This window comes from Pseudopipra pipra, chromosome 27, assembly GCF_036250125.1.
Source record: "Pseudopipra pipra isolate bDixPip1 chromosome 27, bDixPip1.hap1, whole genome shotgun sequence".
Taxonomy (NCBI): Eukaryota; Metazoa; Chordata; class Aves; order Passeriformes; family Pipridae; genus Pseudopipra; species Pseudopipra pipra.
Genome location: NC_087575.1, coordinates 4,520,011 through 4,545,380, shown reverse-complemented (window position 1 = coordinate 4,545,380; position 25,370 = coordinate 4,520,011). Strand labels below are relative to the sequence as shown.

The window sequence follows — 25,370 nt, the reverse complement described above, 5'->3', positions numbered from 1 at the left end:
GCTTTTTCCCCCGTTTCCCTTGTATAAGAAAAAGACACATTTCCACACACAAGTGTTAAATGACTCGTATTAAAACCGAATTTAAGAGTGCAGCCTCTTCCTGAGGTGGGGCAGAGAGGATCACACTTGGTCATGGATTTCTTTCCCCCCCTTTTCTTTGTCCCATTGGAAGAGCTGAGTTTGGAGAGAGGGGGATTATCACGGGGTGATCGATCCTTTCTTCCTCTTTGTACAAGTTAAATCTAATTTCCAGCAGGGAAAAAGCTTCATGTCTCCTGCCAACAGCTGGCTGCCAAGCTCATTTTTACAGAGCACCTCTTTGATCACCGTTGTCCTGAAAAGACCTGATTGCTCGGGGCTGGTTTTGCTTAAGTCCAGCTGTTAAAATCCCCCTGGATATCTTCTTTTTGGTTGTGTTTTTTTTTTTAATGTCAGCAGTGGAGCTAATTACTAGGGAGAGGGCAACTGGGAGGGGAAAAACAGCCCCTGTTTCAGTCAGCAAGAGGAAGTGCCCAGAGAACTGTCATTAATCTCAAATCAACACTTATTTAAAGGCTGTGGCTTTTTGCTGTGTGTGTGTTCAGGAGGCCCTGAGCAGGTTTGCTTAATATAACCCATGGCATGGAAAACCTCCCGGTGTTCCCTCGAGATTCCCAGAGAAAGGGAGGCTCTGTAGCCTGCCTGAGCTGCTGGGGAAGGCATCTCACCACTTCACAAGGGAAGTGGAGCCCAGACTTTTCCCAGTGGCTCCTTGGGATGTGCCCACAGAAAGCCCAGCTCTGTCTCCCGTGGATGGAGCCTCCATTCCTTGGCTCTCCCTGAAAACACGAGGTTTTCCCTGGAGCCCCAAGCCAGATGTTCCCCTTTCTGCCTGCCCTGTGTTGTGGGTCTGTCTCAGAGGTGTCAGTGTTCTGGGGGTGTTAGGTGGGAACATCACCGAGTTCTTGGGGGTGCTCCTTGCTGAAAGGAACCATGCTGGGTCTGTTTTCCAAGCTGGATGTCCCAGGGCTGGAGGTCTGTGCCAGCTGGTGGCCAGTCTGAGGCCTCCTCTGGGCAGTGCCTGTGTCTGTGGCACAGAAATGTCATTATTCCTGCCCAGGACGTGCCTTTCCGTGGGGCTGCTGGACCAGCCCCGTGCAGACAGCGAGGAGATCCCCTCAGCTCCAGGTTCTGCCTGTCCAGGGGTCGGTGCCAGATGTTCCTTGGGAGTTAATAACTCTTGGTACCCGTTCAAACCCCAGTCAATGCTCCCTAAGAGAGGTCCCAGGGCTATTAAAGCGTGGACGTGCTGTCTGCCCACCTACACGTGTGAGCTCAGAGCCCCGAGCACTTCCAGTCCCGGCTGACACGAGCCAAGTCCTGTTTACACTCCTCCTGGAGACCCCTGCATTGCAGAATCAGGAGGTTTGACCACAGAGATCGATGGTGCACATCACTCAGGGGGAAAAGAAGTGCCAGTCTGCTTGGAAAAGGTTTTGTTTTCAAGCTTTGCCATCCCGGGGAGTTTTGGGAAGTGACTTTGGTGCCGAGGGGAGGGCAGGCAGGGAATCTTTGTTATTGTCATTATGGCTCTGGGAGGTGTTTTTTAGGAGCAAAATCCAAAAAAGGGAGACCACAGCCAAAGCCCTTTTACTGGGAAAACCTGCCTGGTCCAAACATTAATGACAATCCCAATAATAATTCCCAGCAAGCCGTGATGGTTTAACCATCACAGCAGTTTTGCATCTCTCTTGGTCAAAACAGCCTTTTTTTTTTTTTCTTTTTTTTTTTTTTTTGTTTCCCCCGTACAATTCCAGTGAATTACTCCCAGTTTCCTCAATGTCTGGGCTCCTGCTGGCTCCTGGAGCAAGAGGAGCTCATTGTTGCAAAAGGAACTTAACCCGGCGTTGGAAATCTTTATTGTCCCCGATAGAAAAAGGGCATGAATAGCAAAGGAAAAAATGTGCAACTGTTTCCTGTGAGGTTTTAACGACCCTCCTGGGTGTGGGATTACGACATGGGGCTGGGGAATAGCTTGGAGCAGGGTGATGGTGGGGAGAGGGAGCTCTGGCAGCTTTTCCACCCCCAGCTGTCAGGATCGTTGCAGGAGCTGCTGGACAGGGTGGCAAGGACTGGGATGGAGCTCTTCCTGATCCCAGTGTGCCACTGGTGTGCCACTTGTCTTTGCCAGCCCTCCAGGAGCCTGAAGGGCTGGTGTGGGGTCTGTGGGACCTTCCACTGGCCCCCTGCCCTGGGTTTTGTACAGGCCATATTAGTTCCAGGTGTCCCAGTTCTCCTCAGATCGTGCTGACACAACAGCTCAGGCATCTTGGAAGGGCTGGAGCACCAGTGTGGGACCCAGGAGAGTGGAATATTTGACGGTGCTGAGACCTTTCCAGAGGCAGAAAGAAGGTGATCAGAACTCAGCAAAGCACGGGGAGGTTCTGGATCATGTTTGAAATAAAGGGCATCGTCCAGGGTGATCCTGTGTCCCTGTTCCTGGGAAGGCTTTGGACCTGTGTTGTGGCTTTGTCACCCATCCTGTGACTGGTCTCATCTGCTGCTGTTCCTGAGGAGACTCCCTGGATGGAGCTACAGGTGACCAAATCCCCCTGGGGAGTCCCTGGGAGCCTCATCCTGCTTCCTGCTGCTCTCCGGGTGCTGAAGCTCAGGATCTCACTGGGCACTCAGACACTCCTTATTTCATAGAATCAGGAAATCCCAGACTGGTTTGGGTTGGAAGGACCTTAAAGCCCATCCAGTCCCACCCCCTGCCATGGGCAGGGACACTTTCCACTCTCCCAAGTTGCTGCAGCCTGGCCTTGGGCACTTCCAGGGACGGGGCAGCCACAGCTTCTCTGGGAAATCCATCCCAGTGTCTCCCCACCCTCACAGTCAATAATTTCCTCCCAATATCCCACCTAAACCTCCTCTCTGTCAGTTTAGTGCCCATTTGTTGCTGGACTAGAGCTCTTGGATATTTTCTCCTCCTGTAGAAGTCCAGCTGATGCTCCTCAGAGTTCCTACATCCTTGTCCCGGCCCCCGGGGGTGGAATCTGCCACTTCCAGCAGGATCAGCCACTTCAGGCTGCCCAGACAATGTGGACTATCACTTATTTCAGATGAATGTGCAGATCCTTTTCTTTTTTGGGCGTCTTTTTCTGCCAGTGCTTGTGAATGAAGCTTCCCCTCCTCTGGAGGAGGGAGATGGTTTCGTTATTCCGGTGCTGGCAGGAGCTTCGGCCTTCCAGGCTCCACTGACCCTGTGTGGTGTGACCAGCACGGGCTGCTGAGCCTCTGAGGGGCTCAGAGAGGCTGGGGAGGGGGTTCTTTAATCCTCAGGAGTGAAATGGGGCAGGGAAAAGTGAGTTCCTGGACTGGTTGTCCTGGTGGGAGTCTCATTAATGAGAGAGAGGAAGAGGGAAAAGCCTTTTGGGGCAGGAGCTGCTTCTGTTTCTTGCTCGTGGTTTCCTGGAATCATGGAATGGTTTGGGTTGGAAAGGACCTTAAAAACCATCCAGTTCCACCCCCTGCCATGGGCAGGGACACTTTCCACTCTCCCAGGTTGCTCCAGCCTGGCCTTGGACACTTCCAGGGCTGGGGCAGCCACAGCTTCTCTGGGAATTCCATCCCAGCCCCTCCCCACCCTCACAGGGAGCAATTCCTTCCCAATATCCCATCTAAACCCACCCTCTGTCAGTTTGAAGCCATTCCCCCTTGTCCTGTCCCTCCATCCCTTGTCCAAAGTCCCTCTCCATGTTCCTTGTCAGCCCCTTCAGGTCCTGGAAGGCCCCAGTCAGGTCACCCCGAAGCTTCTCTTCTCCAGGCTGGACAATCCCAGCTCTCCAGCCTTTCCTCCCAGCAGAGCTGCTCCATGAATTTGACTTCCAAACCTCCACAGCTTATTAAATGTGCCTTAATTGTGTTTGCCATTGAGTACTGGAAAACCCCTCTTGGGTCATGCTGGTCCTGGGGACTATTTTTGGTTGTGGGGTGAAACAAAGAGCTGGAATCTGTTCTTGGTGGGATTCCTCCCTCAGACTTTCAGAGGCAACTCTGGGCCCTCTCTCAGAGGCATTTTGCAGCTATTTTTGGGCACTGACATGATGGTGTTCATGTTTTGTTGCATTCAAAGAACGAAACTCTGAGGGAGCATTCAGGTGAGACCCTCAAAATTCAGCTTTTCGTGCACAGAAAGGGTAAAAATCCTCAGATTTCTGATAGTTTTGGAGGAATAGGCAGGAAAGCGGGATCTGCTGGAATTCCAGTCTCACCTGAGGGAAGGTCTCAGTGTCTGGGGTGTCAGGATTTCCTCCTGGGAAATGTGGGTGCCACAGTGGCTGTGTTGGTGTGCCCGTGGCCCCGGGGTTGTGCCACTGCCACAGCGAGTCATGGGGCTTTTATTTTCATTTCTTTTAGGCTTTGGTGAACACGAGTCAAATCCCATTAACTAGGGAAGAAAACAGCAAGAGGAATAAATGCTAAACCCAGCGAAGTGCACGATGGAGCCACGTCCAGCCTCGACTCCCCGTCGCTGCAGTTTGCCACTGATTAAATTAAGATTAAAAAAAAAAAACCCAACAGCATTAAAATCATTTATAAAAAGTCCTCAGTGCCCCTGATCTCCTGAGGAAGTCAGAGCCAGAGACACAACCCAGACTGCAACAAGCTGTAACTCCTCAGACATGCAGCAAACCACAGCCTAGGGTGGATTTATTCCATGGATGGAGGGGAGGGGGCCGTTCTTCCCCTTGGCTGCTGGGTTTATTTGGAATATTTGCACCACTCTGGGTGTTTGCATCAAATAAGGAATCTGCCTTCCCTGCCTGTGCTGCTGTTTCACACTGTTTGGTTCTCCCCTGAGCTCCAAGTGGATCCTTTGGAATCCTGTTTTGCCGGGATTGTGTTTTAGCAACGGATATTTGTACACGACCAGGACATAAAAAAAGGTGGTTTGCAGATTTCTGGGAGCAGAGATTTTGTTCTGTCTGGAAGAGCACAGAGGTGGGACAAGGCTGAGGCCCCCAACTCCAGTGCCTGGTTCTTTTCCCGGGGTGTATTTTGGGAATCTGCACACAGGTCAAACAGCAGCATCCAAAGGAAACGGGACTGAGCAGGAGCTGCTGTGGAATTCTGGTTCCTCTGGGGGGGTTTCTTGCTGGATGAATGGGGTCAGGTTGGTCCAACTCCAGTTCACAGAATCATGGGATGGGTTGGGTTGGAAGGAGCTTAAATTCCATCCCATCCCATCCCATCCCATCCCACCCTGCCATGGGCAGGGACACCTCCCCTTATCCCAGGTTGCTCCAGCCTGGCCTTGGACACTCCCAGGGATGGGAAGGGAACAGGGAAGAACCTTTGTGAAGAACCATTGCCCCTGGCCTGGGAGGAAAAGGCAAAGGAGATGCTTTTTGGGAATCTTTCCTTAAATCTTTCACATCCTTTGATTTCCCACAGCCACAGACGTACAAGAGCCCTCGTGAAAACCCATCACATCCCATGTGATGTGAACATGGAGATGTTTTTCCCCTTATTTTTAGAACTTGACCTTCCAAGCCTGAAAAATAACTTTTTTCCTTCTTTCTGACTTTTGTCCTTCGCTTGGCAGAGGCCAGTTAAAAAAAAAACACACTCAAGAGATGGAAAATATTTCGACTTTTAAAACCAGCGAGACCTTTTCTTTTGTTTGTTTGTGCCCTGCTCTCGTTTGTGATGTCAGCTCCAGGCAGGGGAAAAGGTGGAACGAGCCTGGCACAGCCCAGGGGCAAAACCACCTTCCCACCCAAGCCCAAATAAACACTATTTGCTCCTCATTTTGCTTTTTTTTTAAATCATTAAACCTTCAGTAATTGTGCTGACCATCAGATAATAACGAGCTCAGGTGCATCAGCTCCTGAATTTATCCATTTCAAACAGACACAGGAACGACCAAGCTGTGAGAAGACAGTGTCTGATCTGCCCCTGTTGGGTTAAAGAGAGTGATTTGAGGGATTTCCAGCCCTCCCACCTGCATTTAGGAGGGTAGAAAACGAAGCCAGGGAAAATAAAGGTGGGAATGAGCTCACCCTGTGGAGTCACCCTGTCTTGCTCAGTCCAAGGAGCTCTGTAGGAACCAGCTACATCTGAATTTTAGGCAGTTGTTTTGCTGCTGTCAGTGAACAAACCCATCCCAGGAGCTGCTGCAGCCTGAAAAAAAAATGTCTCTGGGTTTCCAGAAGGTAAAGAAAATGCCTTAATTCCTTTTAATGTCAAGACTTAATTCCTTTTAATGTCAAGACTTAATTCCTTTTAATGTCAATTATTTGAGTTCCTTCAGCCCGTGGCCAAAAATAACCCCAAAGAAAATTATCTGACTTCTCGATAATATGGTTTCAATGAGTTAATTTAAGTTAAATAAGAGACATATTAGAAAATACAGCGAATTTTCCCTGTCAGGTGATCACCAGTGTTATAAAAGGAGATTCTGGGCAGCTGAAAGTGTTCAGGAAAGTGCTGAGCTTTGTGCAGGGGCAGCAGGACGGCTCCTGATGGTCTTAGAGAGCTCTTCTTGAACACAAAAAACCCAAAACCACAGAATTTACCTGGCTGGCTGAAGGCTGGGCTTACAGGCAGCTTTTTTTAATTGGGTGTTTGATTTAAAGGGATTTTTTTAATTAGGTTTTTATGGGGTTTGTGTCCTGATACTTGGCTGGGCTGGCAGAAAACACCATTTCTGCTCATCCTTTGTTTTATTTTCCTTGCACTGAACAATTCATGGCTTGGGGGGGTGGAATCTGGAACGTGTCAGGGCTTTGAGGTCCCTTCCAGCCCAACCCATTCCATGATCCCACAGTTCCTCTTTTCCCTGCATCCCCTTTTTTTTTTCAGGGGGAGGGTTTTTCACTCCCATCCCTCCACGTGGACACACATTTTTTTCCCCACAACAGCCTGCCCTGGGTTGTTTCTGAGGTGACCTCAGGGGTGCCCCTTTTCCAGCCTCCATTCCCTGGGAGCCACAGCTCTTTCTTCCCGGGGTTTTACAGCTTCTCCCCAGTTGAAAAGCCAAAAAAACCCCCCAAAAACCAGATTTTTTTGATTTTTTGGTGTTTTTTTCCTTTATTAACAACCTTATCAGGCTGGTGAAGTGATATGCTTTCCCTCACAGCTCTCCACTGCCAGGACAGGGACTGATGGGCTTCCTTGGAGGCTCCAGGGATGAGAGTCTGGAAAGCCTGGATGCCTCTGGCTCCTCTTGACAGCAGCAGCTTCCAAGCCAAGCTGGCTGGATGTGATTTATCCCAGCCCAGGGTGAAGGACTCGCTCCCTGGGGGACGTGTGACGGGGCATTTGTCCCTCACTCCCCGTTTGTCACTGGGAAATATGAATTATAAAGAAGATTTCCCAGGGCATCACTGGGAAAAAGTCATCTCTTAAGAGTCAGCTGGAGGGGTTGGATTTGTCCAGAATGATGTTAAAACCTGGGAATGTCTGCCCTGGGCTCCAGCTGAACCCCTGGAGCTCCCCCCAAGTGTCAAACCCTCTGGGCTGATTTCCCTTGCTGGGTGTGACAGGAGGGGACCGGGGTGTAAATGGCTTTATTTTCTGGGTGGATCCATGTGCTGCACCATCCCTGTGGGATAAACCTGAGGATATTCAGTGTTCACTGCCCCCTGTTCCCTCAGGGATGGGCAGGTTTTCCCGGACAGGGGAGCTCTGAGGTCAAAAATGAGGGGAAAAAACCCCAAATCTTTGTGTCCATATCCAAGAATTCTGATATTCCAACACCTCAAAGACTGAGCTACTGTTTCCTGGGGCTTCCCTGTCCTGTCCCAGGGGGGTTGTGGGATCAACACACGATGGGTTTCACAACCCAGGAATCTCTCTGCTCTCCAGCCCGACCTTTTCTTGCAGGTAACACTTCAACCTGCCCCTTCCCTGAGGGAGATTTTCCTGGGGCAGCTTTTCTTTGGCTGCTCCGGGTGGATTTCTCACCCCCCTCTGTGTCTCCTGGTGGAAAATGCCGGATGGAGGGTGATGGAAAACGCTGGATGGGGACTCTGCTGCAGAGACAGAGAGCAGCAAAGCCTCCCTTCCTTCCCTTCCTTCCCTTCCATCACCTCTGCACTTCATCCTTCCTTTGGGCAGGGAATAAAAATCAGCCTTGGAGGATCTGCCCAATCCCTCCAAAATAGGATGTGGATTAGGAATAGGAGCTCCCCTTTGGAGCTGGGAGATCATTCAAGAACTCTCCCTTGGTTGTGAGCAGCGAAAGTGCCTTTGGGGGGTTCAAAAGAGCCTTTTCTGAAATCCTGGGCGAGCCCAGATGTCTCCTGTGAGCGGTTTGGGGAGGAAAAATCTGTGAGGGATCCGGCTGGGAATCATCCCGTCTGTCCCACGTCTGGGAAGGAGGAAGAAAAAAACTCAAAAAAAAAAAAAAAAGCACCCTTTTAATTCTGGAATTTTCTGACCTATTTTGGTCTTTAAAAAAAAAAAATTAATAAAAAAAAATTAAACTGCTGATGAGTTTCTCATCTTGTTTACTTTTGCAACGCTCTCCGTGGAGGAGCAGCCAGGAATGACGTCCACCCCTCGTCCAGCATCCGAGTAGGAACTTCAGAGGAAGGAATGCAGCTTCATAAATAGCAAACCACAGGCTCTAATGGGGAGCAGAGGCAAACCTGCAGGTCCAGGACTCGCTGCAGGAGCAGCTCCTCCGCCCACCCTGCCCCGAGATCCCAAGATGATTCCAGCCCTGGCCGTTGTTTTCCTCCTCTGCCTCTCCTGCCCTTTCTCCTCCTGTCAGCAGAGAAGGATAGGTGAGTGTTTAATTCTATTTTCTGTGCTTTCCAGGCTCCTCTGGAGCAGCACCCTCCCTCTGTGTGTTGCAGGAGGGAGTGAGGAGGAAGGGAATGCTCCGGGAATGTTTGGGGATTTGGGGGTTCCGTAGGAAACTCGAGGCTTAACCGTGTAAATTCCCAGGCTCACATTTTCCCCCCAGTTTCCCCTCCTGAGCACTGAATTTTTTTTAATTTTTTTTTTTTCTTAAAAGAGAAATATTTATCCTGGAAATTTCGTCGGGTTTTGTCGTGAGCTGCAAGGGACACTTTGCATTAATCTGCGTTTTTTATGTGATTTAAGTTAAAAAAAAGAAACAGATTGTACAGAATGTCCTGTCACAGGATCCGTGGATATTCTCTTTTCCTGTGCACATGGAGCTCAGGGAAGCCCTGAATTCTAGGAATGTAGAAGTTCCAGTCCTCCAGGCGGGTTTTTTTTTTTGGGGAGGGGGGGAGTTCTGAGCTCAGAGAGGATCTGTGGGATCCATCAGAGCCACAGAGATCCAGGTGTGGGGGCAGGAGGAGAAGGATTCACAGCAATGGAAAAGTCTGCAAAGGGCAGAGACTTCCTTTGGAGTGGTTGAGTCATTACAGTGAATTTGCATTTTAAACCACCCCACCCCCCCCCAAACTTTGATTTCAAATTCCCTCTTGCCACCAGGGATGGAAAATCCTTCCCAGGAATAACGGAAGCTGCCCCGAAGCCTTTCAGGCAGAGCTGAGCCAAACCCTCTGTTTGAGGTTACAGATCCCGTGCAAACTCTTTGCTTTGGGTAAATTAAGAAACATGCCTTTAATTCAGCCTTTCTGTCTAAGAATGGCACGTTTGTGGGGCTTCCAAAGCCAGTTCCCAACCCAAAAAGTGTTGGAGAGGCTGCAAATACTCACCAAGTCCTTTTGGTTCCCTGCAGGGAAGACCCACGAGGTTTTCAGGTTTGTCACAGGAGAAGGAGGCAGTTTTACTAAATCAGTGGCCTGGGCTCCCAAGTGGCTTTGGAGCTGGAAAACTCCCCATGCTCAGGGATTGCAGACCCCAAATTCCAGCTGATTTCCCCCCTGTCTGTGGGAGATATTCCTATTTCTGTAGGCGAGGTGTGATTTATGTCCGAGGGTTGATCCATCAAGCAAAAATTAGAGAAATGCCGAAAAAAAAACCTGGAGGAATGAGGTTGTGCCTTCCCATGGACAGCCAGGACAGTGGGATTTCAGGAGATGAACTTGAATGGAACTCTGTGTCTAATTATTTTTCAAACTGAGAGTTTTCTCATAAACCACCTCATCCTGGAAACGAGGAGCTCCGTCCGTCCGCTCATCCCTGAGCCCAGCCCGGGCTTTAAGCAGGACTCAGCAGGCCTGGAATCCTGCAGAGGGGAGGGAATTCCTGTTCAGCTGCCCCGGGTGCCCCTGTGAGGTGTTGTGTGTCCCGGGCCAGCCCGGCCCGGGCGGGGTGTTCCGATGTTTCCATGGATGATGAGCACCTGTGTCCCTTTGTGTCCCAAAGATCCCACGAGGCACTTTGAAAGGAAAGAACCCGCCTTCAGCAGGAAACCCCTCAGTGCCCTGGCAGCAGGTGAGGCAGCAGCTGATGTGCCCCTTTCCCACTCCAGGGGGAATGGGAGCACATCTGGGAGAGACCCAGCGACGGGCTCGGCCCTTCCCGGCGGCTCCCGCGGCACCGAGTCCTTCACTTGCTTCCTTTGGCAGCACCTCCTTCCCAAGTGTGAACTGCAGGGCCTGTGCCAGGGGAACAGCTCCCAGGGCCCTTCCCTCCCTCCCTCCCTCCCTCCCTTCCCTCCCAGCACTGCTGATTGTCACGTTATCAAAGCAAATTCCACCCCTTAGTCCAGTCCAGTCTCTCTCGATTCCAGCAAAGCTCCTTCCAGGAACCGGCAGAGGCCGGGGTGGAATCTGCACCTTGGATGCTGAGCTGTCGACACCAGGTGGTTGGTACAGCTCTGTGTGCCTTTTCCCAACGCTCTGGGTTTTTTAGGAGGTGAAGTTGGGCCAGAAATGCTGGAAGAGATGAGAGAAACCAACCGTGTGCTGATGGAGGTTCGGGAGCTGTTGAAGCAGCAGGTGGGTGAGAAAGGGGCCTGATCCCTGAAGTTCTGCAGGAAAGAGGTCTTGGAATCTGCTCTGGAGTTGAGGAGCAGGTTATTGTGCTGCTAAACCACAACTGAGGTGGGGTCCCAGCAGGTCTGGAACTGCTGAGGCAAAGCTTGGAAAAACTTTGAGTTGGGGAAAAAAAAAAAACTTAACTCGGAGAACTTAAGTTGGAAAAAAACTTAAGTTGGGAAAACTTAGGTGGGAAAACTTAGGTGGGAAAACTTAGATGGGAAAACTTAGGTGGGAAAACTTAGGTGGGAAAACTTAGGTGGGAAAACTTAGGTGGGAAAACTTAAGTGGGAAAACTTAGCTGGGAAAACTTAAGTGGGAAAACTTAGCTGGGAAAACTTAGCTGGGAAAACTTAGCTGGGAAAACTTAGCTGGGAAAACTTGGGTTGGGAAAAGCTGGGGGTTCCTGTGATTTCCAAGGGCTGTGTCCTCTGGGACCCAGCAAACACGGGCAGGGAACCTCCCAGCAGGGCCACGCACGCCGGGCACGGATCCAGCTGGAAAACCAGGTCACTTTTCCCTTGGTTTTGTGGGCTCAGGGAATCAGTGGAGAGTCCAAACTTGGAAGGTGGAGGAGCCCTTTGAGCCACCCTGTTCAGGGAAGTCCTGTGGGGTCTGAACCAGCTCCGTGTTCCCTCTTCCCTCCTGTTGTTTTAATCCTGGTTGGAGCTTTTTGGGTGCTTGGATCTCTCCCCACCCCAAGGAGGAGATGCTGGTTTGCCTGCTCAGCTCTTCCCAGTGTAGAGAAAAGGTTCCATTCTGCCTGGGTCCTTCCCAGTGGGAGCTGAGGGATTCCCGTGCCAGGGAACTGGAATGGCAGCACAAACTGGGCAGCCTCTAATCCACAAAAACATCTGCTGCCCTGAGCTCCTCTCACATTCCAGGCTGCTGCATAAATACCCACTGTTTACTGGGAATCAGGTCAGACACAGCTCCTGGCACCTCCAGCAATGATTTCCAATGTTCCCTTCCAGCTGCTTCTCCCTGAGCAGCTCTTCTGTTTGTTCTTTCCCTCTTCCACCATTTTATTTTATTCTATTATTTTATTTTATTCTATTTTATTTTATTTTATTTTATTTTATTTTATTTTATTTTATTTTATTTTATTATTTTATTTCATTTTATTTTATTTTTATTTTTTTATTTTATTTTATTTTATTTTATTATTTTATTTTATTTTATTTTATTTCATTTTATTTTATTTTAATTTTACTTTATCTTATATTATTTTGATTTATTTTATTTTATTTCATTTCATTTCATTTTTATTTTACTTTATTTTATTTTACTTTGTCTTATTTTAATTTATCTTACTTTTATTTTATTTTATTTATTTTATTTTATTTTACTTTGTCTTATTTTAATTTATCTTACTTTTATTTTATTTTATTTTATCTTATTTATTTTATTTTATTTTATTTTATTTTATTTTATTTTATTTTATTTTATTTTATTTTAATTCATGGCCTTTCTCTCAACAACACCCTCACAAAGCTCACCCTCAGGAGGCAAACTCGCATTTCCAGCTGGAAAAAAAACCAAGGTGGCAGGTCAGAATTCCTTAATCTGGGCAAAGATTTGCTAAAACTTTGCTTTTCCTTGGTCCAGCAGCGTGGGATGAAAGGTCAGGTTGACTCTCCACGATCAAACTGATTCCTCTGGATCAGAGGGAATCTGGAGGGAATCTCAGGATTGGATCCTAAAACCCTCTGAGGCAAATGCTGGAGGATCCTTGGCCCAGAGGAACCCTGGTGTCCCTCAGCAGTGCCCTGAATTCCCTGCTCCAAGGGAGAGCTGGGGGGATCCATCCCTGCGTCCTTTATTCCATCACCTCAGGACACCTTGGGAGGCTGGAAAGGAAAACTCCTCCTAAACCTGGGAGCTGCAGAGAGAAGGTTTTGTGACACCACCCCGTTCCCAGGGGTGAGGAGGTGTCCTGGGCACCAGGCAGGAGGGGTTTTTCTGGGAAGGCTCCTGCTGGGATTGCTGTCTGAGGTGCTGGAGAGCCAGGGAATGTCAGCTGGAGTCTGACTGAGCCTGTCCCTGGGCTGCAGGATCATGGAATCCTGGAATATCCTGAGCTGGGAGGGACCCCCAAGGATCATCAGTCCAACTCCTGGCCCTGCCAACGTTCCCCCCCTGTCCCTCAGAGCGTTGTCCAAGAGTTCTGGACATGTTCCCCGGGGTTTTCCTTCGTTCTTCTCCACCCCCTGCCCCTCTTTATTTAAGGAGTTGGGGCTTCATTTGTCCCCTACGAACACAGAAACATCCACAGCAACAATGCAGCAGGATTTCTGTGGAATCCTGGAATATCCTGAGCGGGAAGGGACCCCCAGGGATCAGCAGGACACCCCAACAATCCCCCCCCTGTCCAAACCCTCCTGGAGCTCTGGCAGCCTTGGAGCTGTGCCCACTGCCCTGGGGAGCCTGGGCAGTGCCCAACCACCCTCTGGGGAGGAAGAACCTTTCCCTGAGATCCATCCCAAAACCCCTGGCACAGCTCCACGTGTTCAACGGGAGCCCAGAGGAGATCTGGAGGGAATTCCAGGAGGAGATTCCAAACATCCTCGTGGCACGAGGGCCAAAGAACGGCCCAGGCAGTGCCAGGGGTCACTCACAGAACCTCCTCCTGCCTTCACCCTCTGGAATTGCAGGCTCAGCATCCTCCAGAGCAGAAAACATGGATTTATTTCCCTCTCTCCACGACACTTGTCCCTGTTTGCCCCAGCCAAGTGTCTCCTGCCCCTGTGGCAGGAGAGTTTTGTTATCCAGGGTGGAAACACTGCTCAGGGAGGGATTTAACGGGGCCACAGCCCAGCCCAGCTCCCAGAGGGAGCCTTTGGGGAGGGAGTTCCTGCCTTTGGGACTCCTGGGCAGGCTCAGACCCCCCTGTTTGCTGGCACTGGGGGCTCTTGGTGTGCCTGGCACCTTTGGCTGAGCGGTGGCTCTTGTTCCCTCCTAGATCAAGGAGATCACATTCCTGAAGAACACGGTCATGGAGTGCGACGCCTGCGGTGAGTCCCCGAGCTGAGCCCTGTGCTCCTCCAAACCCCCCGTGCCCTTTGTGCCCAAACAGGCAGCAAAATGCCAGCTGGGACCACCTCCCAACTCCCAGAGTCAGAGTTATCCCGAGGTGTCACGGGGAGAACTCGATATTTGGGATGCTTTTGGCATTCCCTGCAGGCAGGGACTGCTGCTCCCTGCACTTCCCGGGACCCCTTTGCAGGAGAAGCTTCAAAAAGCTTCAAACCCCCTCCAGCCTTTCCCTCTTCGCCCCTGCCAGGAGCTCTGGGGGTGGGTTTGTGCTCCTGGGAATGCCCTGGGCATCCCCTGGGATGGATCCTGAGCTCCAAGAGGAAGAGAACATCCCCCCCAAGAGGCCCTGCCCTGCTATTCCTCCCGTCCCAGTGCTGCCACCATCCAGGCAGGGAGGTGCTTTACAGGGAATTCGGCAAACAGGATCATAAATTTCCCCCTATAAATCGTGCCCCCTGCTCCCCAGTGACCGTGTTTTCCCTGGGCTGGAGCTCCCCCCCATGTCTCTGGCTCGCAGGAAGCTCCTGGAGCTGCTCTGTTATTTGCCAGCAGGCTCAGAGGGTGGAGCAAGAGCCTTTCCTGCACTTGGAGGGAATTGTGCTTCTGCTGGAAAAGAGATTAACCAAAGCTTCTGGGACCCGCAGGACAGAACCACATTCATCCCCTGCAATTGCTTTAATAATTTGCTCATAAAACTGTCCTGAACTTTCTCTCTGTTACTCGATTTCTGCCTCCCTCGCTTGCTGTTCTGCTTTCTGGGTGTCCTCCTGTGCTCCCTCCTGCAGGGTTTGAGCCCTGAGCAGCATCACTTGGGGGCTTCTCTCTTATTTCTCACGAAGACAAGCACGAGCAGGGGAGATCTTTTCTATTTTTTAGTGAAGATTTTGCTGCTGGCAGAGTGTTTGTTGTTGGGGTTTTTTTTATGCTGAGCTTTCAAGCTGGAGAAAACAGGAGCAAAAAAGTGTCCTTGGCCCCGTGGCCTCGGCTCTGGGCTGGGAGCTCAGGCTTTGGAAGTGTCCAGGGCCAGGCTGGAAGGGACTTGGAGCAACCTGGTCTAGGTGGGAGCAGCCTGGAAGGTGTCCCTGCCCACAGCAGGGAGTGGGATGGGATGGGATGGGATGAGCTTTGCTGTCCTTCCAACCCAACCCATTCCATGATTCTGCAACTCCTGTGGCTTCTTATTTGCTTTTTGTCTGCCCTGAGTCAGAAATCTTTAAGGTCCCTTCCAACCCAAGCCACGATTCCGTGATTTTTATCCGTTGCCAAAGCAGGAGCCGCAGCTGCTCATCCCTCGGGATGAGGATATTCCGTGGGTGTGGAGCGCTGGGACACTCCTGAGGCCTCTGGGATTCTCCTGAGGCCTCTGGCTCCGTCCTTAACACCCCTCTCGTCCCCCAGGGATGCGCCCGGAGGTGACAGGCCCCGTCATCACCGTCACACAGTTCAACAGGTGCCTCCCAAATCCCTGTTTCCCGGGAGTGCCCTGCACCGAGACCGGCTCCGGCTTCCGCTGCGGGCCCTGTCCCCCTGGATATTCTGGGAATGGGACCCACTGCACCGACATCAACGAGGTAAAAAACGGGCTGGGAGCCACAGAACTGCCTCGGTTTTCTCGAGGTGACACAGGTTTGCCTCATGGTTTGAAGGAGAAGCCTCTCGGCTCCTCCGGGAGCTGGAATTCCAGCGGAAATTCAGGGCTCTGGGTCTCCCCCTCCCCAAGCTCTGTCCGTGGGGGGGGAGGGGGTTATATCCAGGCCAGCTTGGAATTTCTTTCTCCACCAAGATAAATCCTTTGGTTTGTGCCACACAGGAAGGTGAGTTTGGGAAGGCCAGAGCAGCCTCCTCCGGCCTCACAGTCCTCCGAGCCGATGAGTTGTTGGAGATAAGATTTATTATGTGTGGAATGGAATCAAATCCTTCCCAAGCAGTCCTGGAAACAGCAAATCTCACCACACTGCTTGGATTGCTTTATTTCTGCCCTTAAATCAAACCTTGCTGGGCAGATACTGTGTGGGGTTTGGGGTTTTTTTTTAGGAATTGTGGCATTCCATCAAGTTTAGGCTCCGTGTGCAGGCGAAGCTCTGCTCATTAATTCCATGTGTCCATAGGACTCCCGTGGTTCCCAAACCATATTCCTAAGCTCCTTGATTATTCCACCAGGCAGAGCCATCTCATCTCTGTTGCATTTCCATTTAAAAACCCGCTGAAGGGCCGATGAGAGATTTCTGGGATTGATGATAATCTGGTAGTCCAAAATATGGGAACCGCTGAATCACGGGACCCATCTGCCAGTGCAGAGAGGAAGAATTCAGGGAAAACAATGAAGTGTGGGAGAAAATGAAGCATTCACAGCAGTTTTGGAAAGACAGTTCCTTCCCAGAGTGGTAAACAAACAACTGCCTTGCAGTGTCACAGGTTTGTCTCGTGGTTTATGAGGAAAAGTCTTGAGGTTCCTCCGGGGGCTGGAATTCAACAGTGTAAGGAAGTGTCCAGTTCTCTGGGCTCAGAGGATTCCAGGAAGGGAAGTGTGAAGCCAGGACAGCCCCTGCCTGGGTGACTGGTGCCACCTGAGGAGGATCAGTCCCGACAGCTGCTTTGTTTGACTTTGCCTGCACGAATTTTGGGGGGGGAAGGACCGAGGTGGGGAAAAGCCGCCGTTTTCCAGCGGAGCTCCCGCGCGTTCCCGCCTCGCTCTTCAGAGCTAAAAAAACCCCCAGGAGCTGGACCTGCCCCAGCTTTTGGAGCCCCCTCCCAGCCCTGCCCACCCTCTCTCTTGTTTCAGTGCAACGCAAACCCCTGCTTCCCGAAAGTCCAGTGCATTAACACCAACCCCGGCTTCCGCTGCGACCCCTGCCCGCCCGGCTTCACCGGGCAGCTGCTCCAGGGGGTGGGACTGGCCTATGCCAGGGCCAACAAACAGGTAAGGCCCAGGAACCCTCCTGTGCCCCCGGGAAGTCGGGCACTCTCTCCCCTCTGGCGCTGCCATCCGTGAGGAACGGGAGGGGAACGCAGGATGATGCTCCAGGATGATGCTCCGTGTGAACGGATTCGTCCCCGGGAGGGTGGGGAGGGGGCCTGGGGTGGATTTCCCAGAGGAGCTGTGGCTGCCCCATCCCTGGAAGCGTCCAAGGCCAGGCTGGATGGAGCTCTGAGCAGCCTGGGCTGGGGCAAAGAGTCTTTAAGGGCTTTAAGGTGCCTTCCAGCCCAACCTGGTGTGTGATTCTGGGATCCCACACATTGGTGGGAAGACGGATGCAGGGAGAGGAGAGAAGTGCCCAGGATGTCCTGACACCTCAGCCCCAAAGCCACCTGCCCTCCAAGGCCTTCCCTGAGGCTGGACAGAACATTCTGTGGCTGTGACAGCCAGGCTTTCCTCGTGTGTCCCTTCCTGCTGGGACACAGAAGAGCTCATGCAGCTGCTACCACCCCCCCCCCCCCCAGCTTCCCTGACAGCTCCTGATGGATCAGAGTCAAAAACCCGGCAGCCTGGGCTTGGGGTGGAGCACAGGAGCACATTGTCCCCCTCGGGGGTGCTCGTGGGTTGGGAGCCATTCCTGCTCCGTGGATCCCCTGCTGTCCCTCCCCAGGGAGGATATTCTGGCAGCAAAGTGATTTTCCCCCTCTGGAGAGGGGGGAAGGAGCTTGCCCGGGGTCAGGAGCGCTGCTGGGATCTGCCTCGAGCTGCTCAGGAGGAAAACTTGCTAGCCCTGGGCTAGTAAGGTGTGCCAGGGCTTTGCTTCTGCTCCTGGTTGTGCCCAAATCCTGGGATGTGCCGTGGGGGCTGCTCAGGAGGGAATTTAATGGGAGTTTGGTTCTTCCCGGGCAGGTTTGCACTGACATCAACGAGTGTGAGACCGGGGCTGCCACCAACTGTGTCCCAAATTCCATCTGCATCAACACCCGGGTGAGTGCTCAGGGACACGGAGCTGCTCCCAGGGCTGGAGCCCCCCTGCTCCAGAGCCAGGCTGGGAGAGCTGGGATTCTCCAGTCTGGGGAAAGGAAGGCTCCAGGGAGAACCTGAGAGCCCCTTCCAGGGCCTAAAGGGGCTCCAGGAGAGCTGGAGAGGGACTTGGGACAAGGGATGGAGGGACAGGACACAGGGAATGGCTTCCCAGTGCCAGAGGGCAGGGTGAGATGGGATATTGGGAAGGAATTCTCCCCTGTGAGGGTGGGGAGGGACTGGGATGGATTTCCCAGAGAAGCTGTGGCTGCCCCATCCCTGGAAGTGTCCAAGGCCAGGTTGGAGCAACCTGGGCTAGTGGGAGATGAGCTTTAAAGGTCCCTTCCCACCCAAACCAGTCCAGGATTCCACAATTCCATGACATCACCGGATCTCCCCCATGGATCTCCCTTCCCAGGCCTCGGGGGCTCATTTCCCCGGGACGGTGCCGGGGCCAAGGGAGGGCTGTGGGAGTCAATTCCTGCTTTGCTTTTCCCACAGGGATCCTACAAGTGTGGGGCCTGCAAGCCGGGCTTTGTGGGGGACCAGGTGAGCGGCTGCCGGAGCCAGAGCCCGACGGGGCGACGCTGCCCCAACGGGGAGATCAGCCCCTGCCACGAGAAGGCCGAGTGCATCGTGGAGAGGGACGGCTCCCTGTCCTGCCAGGTGAGGGCTGACCTCGACAGTTTGGGGGCTGTCTGACCCCCTGAGTTTGGGGTCTGTCTGACCCCCAAGTTTGGGGTCTGTCTGACCCCCTGAGTTTGGGGTCTGTCTGACCCCCCAGGGTTGGGATCTGTCTGACCCCCTGAGTTTGGGGTCTGTCTGACCCCCAAGTTTGGGGTCTGTCTGACCCCCCCAGGGTTGGGATCTGTCTGACCCCCAGGGTTGGGGTCTCTCTGACCCCTCAGGGTTGGGATCTGACACCAACCTTCCCAAGGCCAGGCTCTGGTCCAACCCTCCCCGAGTTTGGGGTCAGGCCCAACCCTGCCACGACTGGGGTCTGGCCCAACCCCACTGTAACTGGGGTCTGGTTCATCCCTCCCTGAGACTGGGGTCAATTCCCCTGGGATTGGGGTCTGGTCCCAACTCCCCTGGGATTGGGATCTGGTCTGGCCCTCCTGAGGTTGGGGTCTGGTCCCAGTTGGGGTCTGGTCTGGCCCTCCTGAGGTTGGGATCTGGTCCCAATTGGGGTCTGGTCTGGCCCTCCTGAGGTTGGGGGTTGGTCTGACCCCCCCGAATTTGGGGGCAGGTCGATCTCTCCCCGAGGTTGGGGTCTGGTCCGACGCCCTCACACTGGGATTTCATCCCATCTTCCAGCAATGGGGGTCTGGTCCCACCCTCCTGAGGTTGGAGTCAGGTCCAACCCTCCTGTAACTGGGGTCTGGTCCCAACCTCCCGTGGTTGGGGTCTGCTCACACTCCCTCCAGTTGGGGTCTGGTCCCAATCTCCCCCGTGCCTGGGATCTGATCCCAACCTCCCCGAGGCTGGGGTTTGTTCCCAACCCTCCCTGCCATCGGGGTCTGCCCCCTCCGCTTTCCCTCCCCTCACTCTCCGGGGTCTGCCACCGCCCTCTCCTGGAGAACCCTCCTTCCCAAAACACCCCGGCCCTTCCCTGGCACCTGAGCCACAGCCACGGCTCTCCCAGCGCTCCCTGGAGAGCTCCTGGCACCTCCAGATCCAGCCCTGATGGTTCGGGGGTTTGGTTTTCCTGGAGCCCCACAAATCTTGGGAATGTCGGGGAACATCCCACAGAGCTGAGCAACCTCGGAGCCGAGTCCTGCTGCTGCCTCTGCCTTTACAGCCTCGGGAACAAGCAGAGGGCTTGGATCTGAGCTGTTGGAAAGGCTCTTTACACCAGAAACGCCCCTCCCAGGCGGGGTTTTCCCCGCGGGGCGTTTCGCGCCCGGATTTGCGGTGCTCGGTGCCGGTTCTCACGGAAAACCCCCTCGATTTTGGAGGGACGTGGCCATCAGGGGACCCCCCCGGGCCTCACGGGGTGTCTGTGCTGCCTTCCAGTGCCTCGTGGGGTGGGCAGGGAACGGCTACGTGTGCGGGAAGGACACGGACATCGACGGCGTCCCCGACGAGAAGCAGCGCTGCTCCGACAAGAAATGCCGCAAGGTGAGACCGGCCCCGCCCGGCTCGCTCGGGAAATCAGGGAATTCTGGGCGATTCCCACCCGGAAAAAAGTGCCGGGGAGGCCTTGGGGAGTCAGGGCGAGTGGCATTCCCGGCGTTTTGTGCTCTCCCTTCCAGGACAACTGCGTGACCGTCCCCAACTCCGGGCAGGAGGACGCGGACAGGGACGGGATCGGAGACGCCTGCGACGACGATGCCGACGGAGACGGGATTCCAAACGGCGAGGTTGGGGCTCTGGTGTCAGGCTCTGCCCCTCCTGAAGGCACCCAGAGGTCCTGCAGAGCAGCAGCAGCACCTTTAATGTGAATTTGGGGAACGCCCAGGTCACGGCGTGACCTTTTGCTTTTAAATTCAGGTGTTCTCTGCTGCGTAGGGAGCAGGGACAGGACCCAGGGAATGGCTGGAGCTGTGTCAGGGCAGGGTTGGGATGGATTTCAGGGAAAGGTTCTTCCCCCAGAGGGTGCTGGGGCACTGCCCAGGCTCCCCAGGGCAGTGGGCACGGCCCCAAGGCTGCCAGAGCTCCAGGAGGGTTTGGATGATCCTCTGAGGGACAGGGTGGGATTGTTGGGGTGTCCTGGGCAGGGCCAGGAGCTGGACTGGATGATCCTTGTGTGTCACTCCCAGCTCAGGCCATTCTGTGCTTCTGAAAGCCCCAAAAACCTGCAGAGAGCAGAGAACATCCCAGAGCACTGCAGGGCCTTCCCAAACCCTGCTCCCCTGGGAATTAGGGGGGGGATTCTCCCGCTGCCATCAGGCCATCCTGGCATCCCCTGGGCAGGCAGTGAGCGGCACTGAGGGCGGCAGGAGCGGCTGCAGGGAGCGACGGCCGGTCCCAAACCTCAGCCCCCGTGTCCCCCCCGTCCCCCCCGTGTCCCTGCAGGACAACTGCGTGTACACCCGGAACACGGACCAGCGCAACGCCGACAAGGACAACTTCGGGGACGCCTGTGACAACTGTCGGCAGGTGAAGAACAACGACCAGAAGGACATCGACGGCGACGGGAAGGGCGACGAGTGCGACGACGACATGGACGGGGACGGTGAGAGGGGCAGGGGACCCTCCCGGGAGGCGTTTATTTATTTATTTATTTGTTGTCAGGGACTGGGAAGAGACTTTTCCCACCTGGAAGAGGCGTCTTTTCCCAGAGAGGTTTTCGGGTGTTTTCTCCTCCTGGCAGGAGAGAAGGAGAAGTCCCTGCAGATAAATCCTTTATCATCCCCACAGAGGGATGAGAAAAGCCCTGAGAACTCCAGGGTGGGTGGGCTTTCCCCAGGCCCACTGTTTGAAATTAATGATATTAAAGTCCAGTGTTCTCCCCTTTGGAAATAATTTTTCCTCCAGTCCTGCCACTGCCTGGAATTCCGGGGGTGCCTGTGTGTTGTCCTCTCAATTCACAGCATCTCTGCTGGGCCCTTCCCACGGATCCTCCCAGGCTTTCAGAGGCCTCGGAACTAATTCCTGCTGGGATTCCAGCTCAGCTCTCGGCCACACCAGTGTCTTCCCAGTTCAGCCCTCACAGGGTTTGAACGTCTCTCCCAGGGTGGTGCTCAGACCTCCACTGTGGGACAGTCTGGGGGTGGTTTAGGACCTGCTGATCTCCTAAGGGAGACCCTAAGGGATGTCCCTTAGAGCAGAACATTCACAAACACTCAATTTGTTGCTTTATCACACGAGTTCACCTGTCCTGGATTTTCTGATGGATCCGCTCTGCCCGTTTCCCAGGGATCAAAAACACAGTGGACAACTGCAGGAGAGTTCCTAACCCTGACCAAAGGGATGGGGACAGGGATGGTGTGGGAGATGCCTGTGACAGCTGCCCAACCCTCAGCAACCCAGACCAGGTACGGAACCTTCCTGGGTTTTGCCTTCCAGGTTCATCCTCCTCCCTCAAACCTGTGCCTGTGTCACCTGCCAGGGGGTTCCCTCCCGGGGACTCACCCAGAGCACCTCTGGCACGTTTTGGCTGCCACCCTGCAGCACAAAAGGATGTTCCCCTGAGAGCAAACACCAGCTCAGAGAGGAAGTTTTGCACTCTGGGCTCTCCCTTCCTTCCCTGTTCATCCGTGTTCGGCCACAGCAGCTTGTAAATCCTGCAGAAAACCTTCCCCCCCTGGGCAGCTCTCCCTCTGTTCTCTCTCTTGCCTGTTCCTCCTCTTGATCTGTGGGGAAATTTCAATTGTTCTTCCTTTATTTTGGCAGAAAGACACTGACCATGACCTGGTGGGAGATGTCTGTGACACCAACCAGGACAGGTGAGGCCTCGCTGCAGAAATCCCCCCTGTCTGTGTGGAATCCTGGGGGGGAAAAAGGGAGAAAAAGGGACAGCCTGGCTTGGCCTTATCCACTAAAAAAGATTAGGAGGTTGAGAGAGGTGGAACTTTCTTCAGAGCCCCCCAAAAAAGCAGCCAGTGGAAGGATGGACCCTCCCTGGGTTGCCCAGCAGGAATATTTCCGATCTATTTTGGGTGTAACCAACACCCCGAGGCTCCTTAAAGCTGAAACCACCCAGTCCTGCTGCTCCTGCCGAGGATCCCAGCCCCTGGGAAGGTTTTCCCTGCTTGTTCCAAAGCACCTGGCAGTGGGTAACCCTTTTCCCTGCCCTTGTCTCCCTGCTAGCGACGGGGACGGCCACCAGGATTCCCGGGATAACTGCCCCACAGTGCCCAACAGCTCCCAGGTGGACACGGACGGTGACGGGGTGGGGGACGAGTGTGACGATGATGATGATGACGACGGGATCCCAGACGTGAAACCCCCGGGCCCCGACAACTGCAGGCTGGTCCCCAACCCCGGCCAGGAGGACTCGGATGGTAAGGGGATGGGTTCTCCTGGAGATCCACAGGGATCCAGAGCTGGGACAGGTTCAGATCCCACAGCCCTGCCATCAGGGTCACGCCTGGGAAAGGTTCTCCTCCAGGAGTGTCTGTGGGTTGAGGGGAGGAGAAGCCTCCTGGTTTCTCTGCAGCTGCCTCGGAGCGTCCCAGTGCTCCAAACCTTCCCCCTGCAGCACCCGGGACTCCAAACGGAGCAAACCCGGGTGTGAGGGGCAGGAGAACCCGTGGAGAGCTCGTGGCTCCTCCTCTGGTGCCCGCAGGGGACGGCGTGGGGAACGTGTGCGAGGACGACTTCGACAGGGACATGGTGATCGACAGGATCGACGTGTGCCCCGAGAACGCCGAGGTGACCCTGACGGACTTCAGGGCCTTCCAGACCGTGGTGTTGGACCCCGAGGGGGATGCACAGATTGACCCCAACTGGATCGTCCTCAACCAGGTGGGAGAGTGTCCCAGCACGGGTGGGATGCAGTTTTCCTTGGAAGGCTCTGCAGGTTTCGTGGCGCCGTTCGACGGTTCCCGGATCCTGGAGTGCTGGTCACTGAGCAAGAGGGAGGTTGGTATGCTGGGAAAGCACTAATGAGTCAACCTTCCTCTTCCTCAGGGCATGGAGATTGTCCAGACCATGAACAGCGATCCTGGCCTGGCTGTAGGTGAGGAATTCCCTCCGTCCTGTTGGAAAATCACCCCTCAGTGCAGCCCTGACGAGTATTTCAGCTGCGACTTAACGACTCCCTCCACCTCCTACAAAATACTCTGTGTAGTAAAGAAATCCTCAGATTTCACCGGGCAAAATCCATCCCCTGTCCTGAATCCATTAAAAAACAAAAAAATGGATCAGCCTTGGCACACAGAGGGGTTGTTTTCCCACCAGGTTACACAGCATTCAACGGGGTGGACTTTGAGGGCACGTTCCACGTCAACACGGCCACGGACGACGACTACGCCGGGTTCATCTTTGGGTACCAGGACAGCTCCAGCTTCTACGTGGTCATGTGGAAGCAGATGGAACAGACCTACTGGCAGGCAAACCCCTTCCGAGCAGTAGCAGAACCTGGGATTCAGCTGAAGGTAAAGAAACCAAGGAAAAAAAAATTCCCCCGGGGGGATTTTTGTGCCCTTTTCGGGAGAAGCGGCTGCGGCAGCTCCACACCTTCACCCACACACTGAGCAGCCTCTTCCCCACCCCAGGCAGTGAAGTCCAAAACAGGCCCAGGTGAGTATCTCCGGAATTCCCTCTGGCACACGGGAGACACCACTGACCAGGTGAAGCTGCTCTGGAAGGACCCTCGGAATTCCGGCTGGAAGGACAAGACTTCCTATCGCTGGTTCCTGCAGCACCGGCCGCAGGTCGGGTACATCAGGTGAGGGGCTGCAGGGAACTCCCCCTGCTCAGCTCAGGGGGGTTGGACACAAAAGGGGAGAGGAGGGACAGCGCCCTCCTGAGAGCAAATTGCACAGGGAAAATCAGCCTCGTGGAATCCCAGGACGGGTGGGGTCGGAAGGGACCTTAAAGCTCATCCAGGGGCGTGGGCAGGGACACCTCCCACTATCCCGGGGTGCTCCATCCTGGCCTTGGATGCTCTCAGGGGTGGGGCAGCCCCGTTGCCCAGGGAGGTCTCGTGTTCACAGCCCTGTTGTCCCCCAGGGCTCGTTTCTACGAGGGCCCCGAGGTCGTGGCAGACACCGGAGTCGTCCTGGACACCACCATGCGAGGGGGACGCCTCGGGGTCTTCTGCTTCTCCCAGGAGAACATCATCTGGTCCAACCTGCGCTACCGCTGCAACGGTGGGTTCCCAAAGCCCAGTAGGGACACTTGGGCTGGTTTGCTTTCCAGTTATTCCTCCTTCCCGGGGCCACCCCCAAGCTGGGACATCCCCCAGCAGCTGCTCCTGCTTTTCCACTGCTCTTCCTGCCCCTCATCCCTGCCTGCTTTCCTCTGCCCAGACACCATCCCCGAGGACTACGAGACCTTCCGAGTCCAGCAGGACTAACAGCCCCTCCTCGATGGAGCCAGCCCCTCCTGCTTCCCCGGACCCCGCTCCCGCTCTGGAATTCCGTAGGAAGAACCGTCAGCACGTCCTGCTGCGCCCTCACAGCACCTCCAGCACCTCTCCCTCGACAGCAACTCCCTTTTCATGCTACAAGAACCCTCTGGGAAGGGCAGAGGGCAGACAGTGAGTGTGGCCCAGAAGCCTGAGCTGCTGCAGATCCCACTGGGAAAAGGTCTGCTGGAAGCCCCCCCTGCAGCAGCCGGGATTGTTGGAGTGAGTTTAGCGTGGATGATCCCCAGGAATGTTTTTCCCCACTCCAAGTGTGAATGAATGTTTGTTCTCCTTTTCAAGACCTGCTGCAAAGCCAAGCCAGTGCCAGCGTGAGGAGGACACGGGGAGCAGCCTCGGTGCAAAGTTGCTCGTTAAAAATAATTAAAAAAACAACAAAAAAAAGGCACTTTAAGGAGAGTATCTTTGTTCTGGGATGTTGGATAATAAATAACTAGATTCCTCCTTG

General features: G+C 53.9%; 1 protein-coding gene across 3 annotated transcripts; it reads left to right on the top strand.

Moving 5' to 3' along the window:
* The first annotated feature begins 8,511 nt into the window (after positions 1–8,511).
* Positions 8,512–25,370, top strand: COMP (cartilage oligomeric matrix protein). 3 transcript variants are annotated; one of them, XM_064637545.1, is made up of 20 exons: positions 8,512–8,774; positions 10,297–10,365; positions 10,786–10,871; positions 13,873–13,924; positions 15,345–15,517; positions 16,729–16,866; positions 17,773–17,850; positions 18,388–18,552; positions 19,903–20,007; positions 20,142–20,249; positions 20,905–21,064; positions 21,748–21,866; positions 22,225–22,277; positions 22,642–22,835; positions 23,120–23,298; positions 23,464–23,512; positions 23,734–23,930; positions 24,051–24,223; positions 24,508–24,647; positions 24,807–25,370. In XM_064637545.1, exons 1-20 carry the CDS (start codon positions 8,618–8,620, stop codon positions 24,851–24,853), a joined length of 2,442 nt encoding a protein of 813 aa, XP_064493615.1. In that variant the 5' UTR covers positions 8,512–8,617; the 3' UTR covers positions 24,854–25,370. The 3 variants fall into 3 exon arrangements, with proteins under 3 accessions (XP_064493615.1, XP_064493617.1, XP_064493616.1); XM_064637547.1 differs by lacking the exon at positions 16,729–16,866; XM_064637546.1 differs by lacking the exon at positions 10,297–10,365 and having other exon boundaries at positions 8,514–8,774.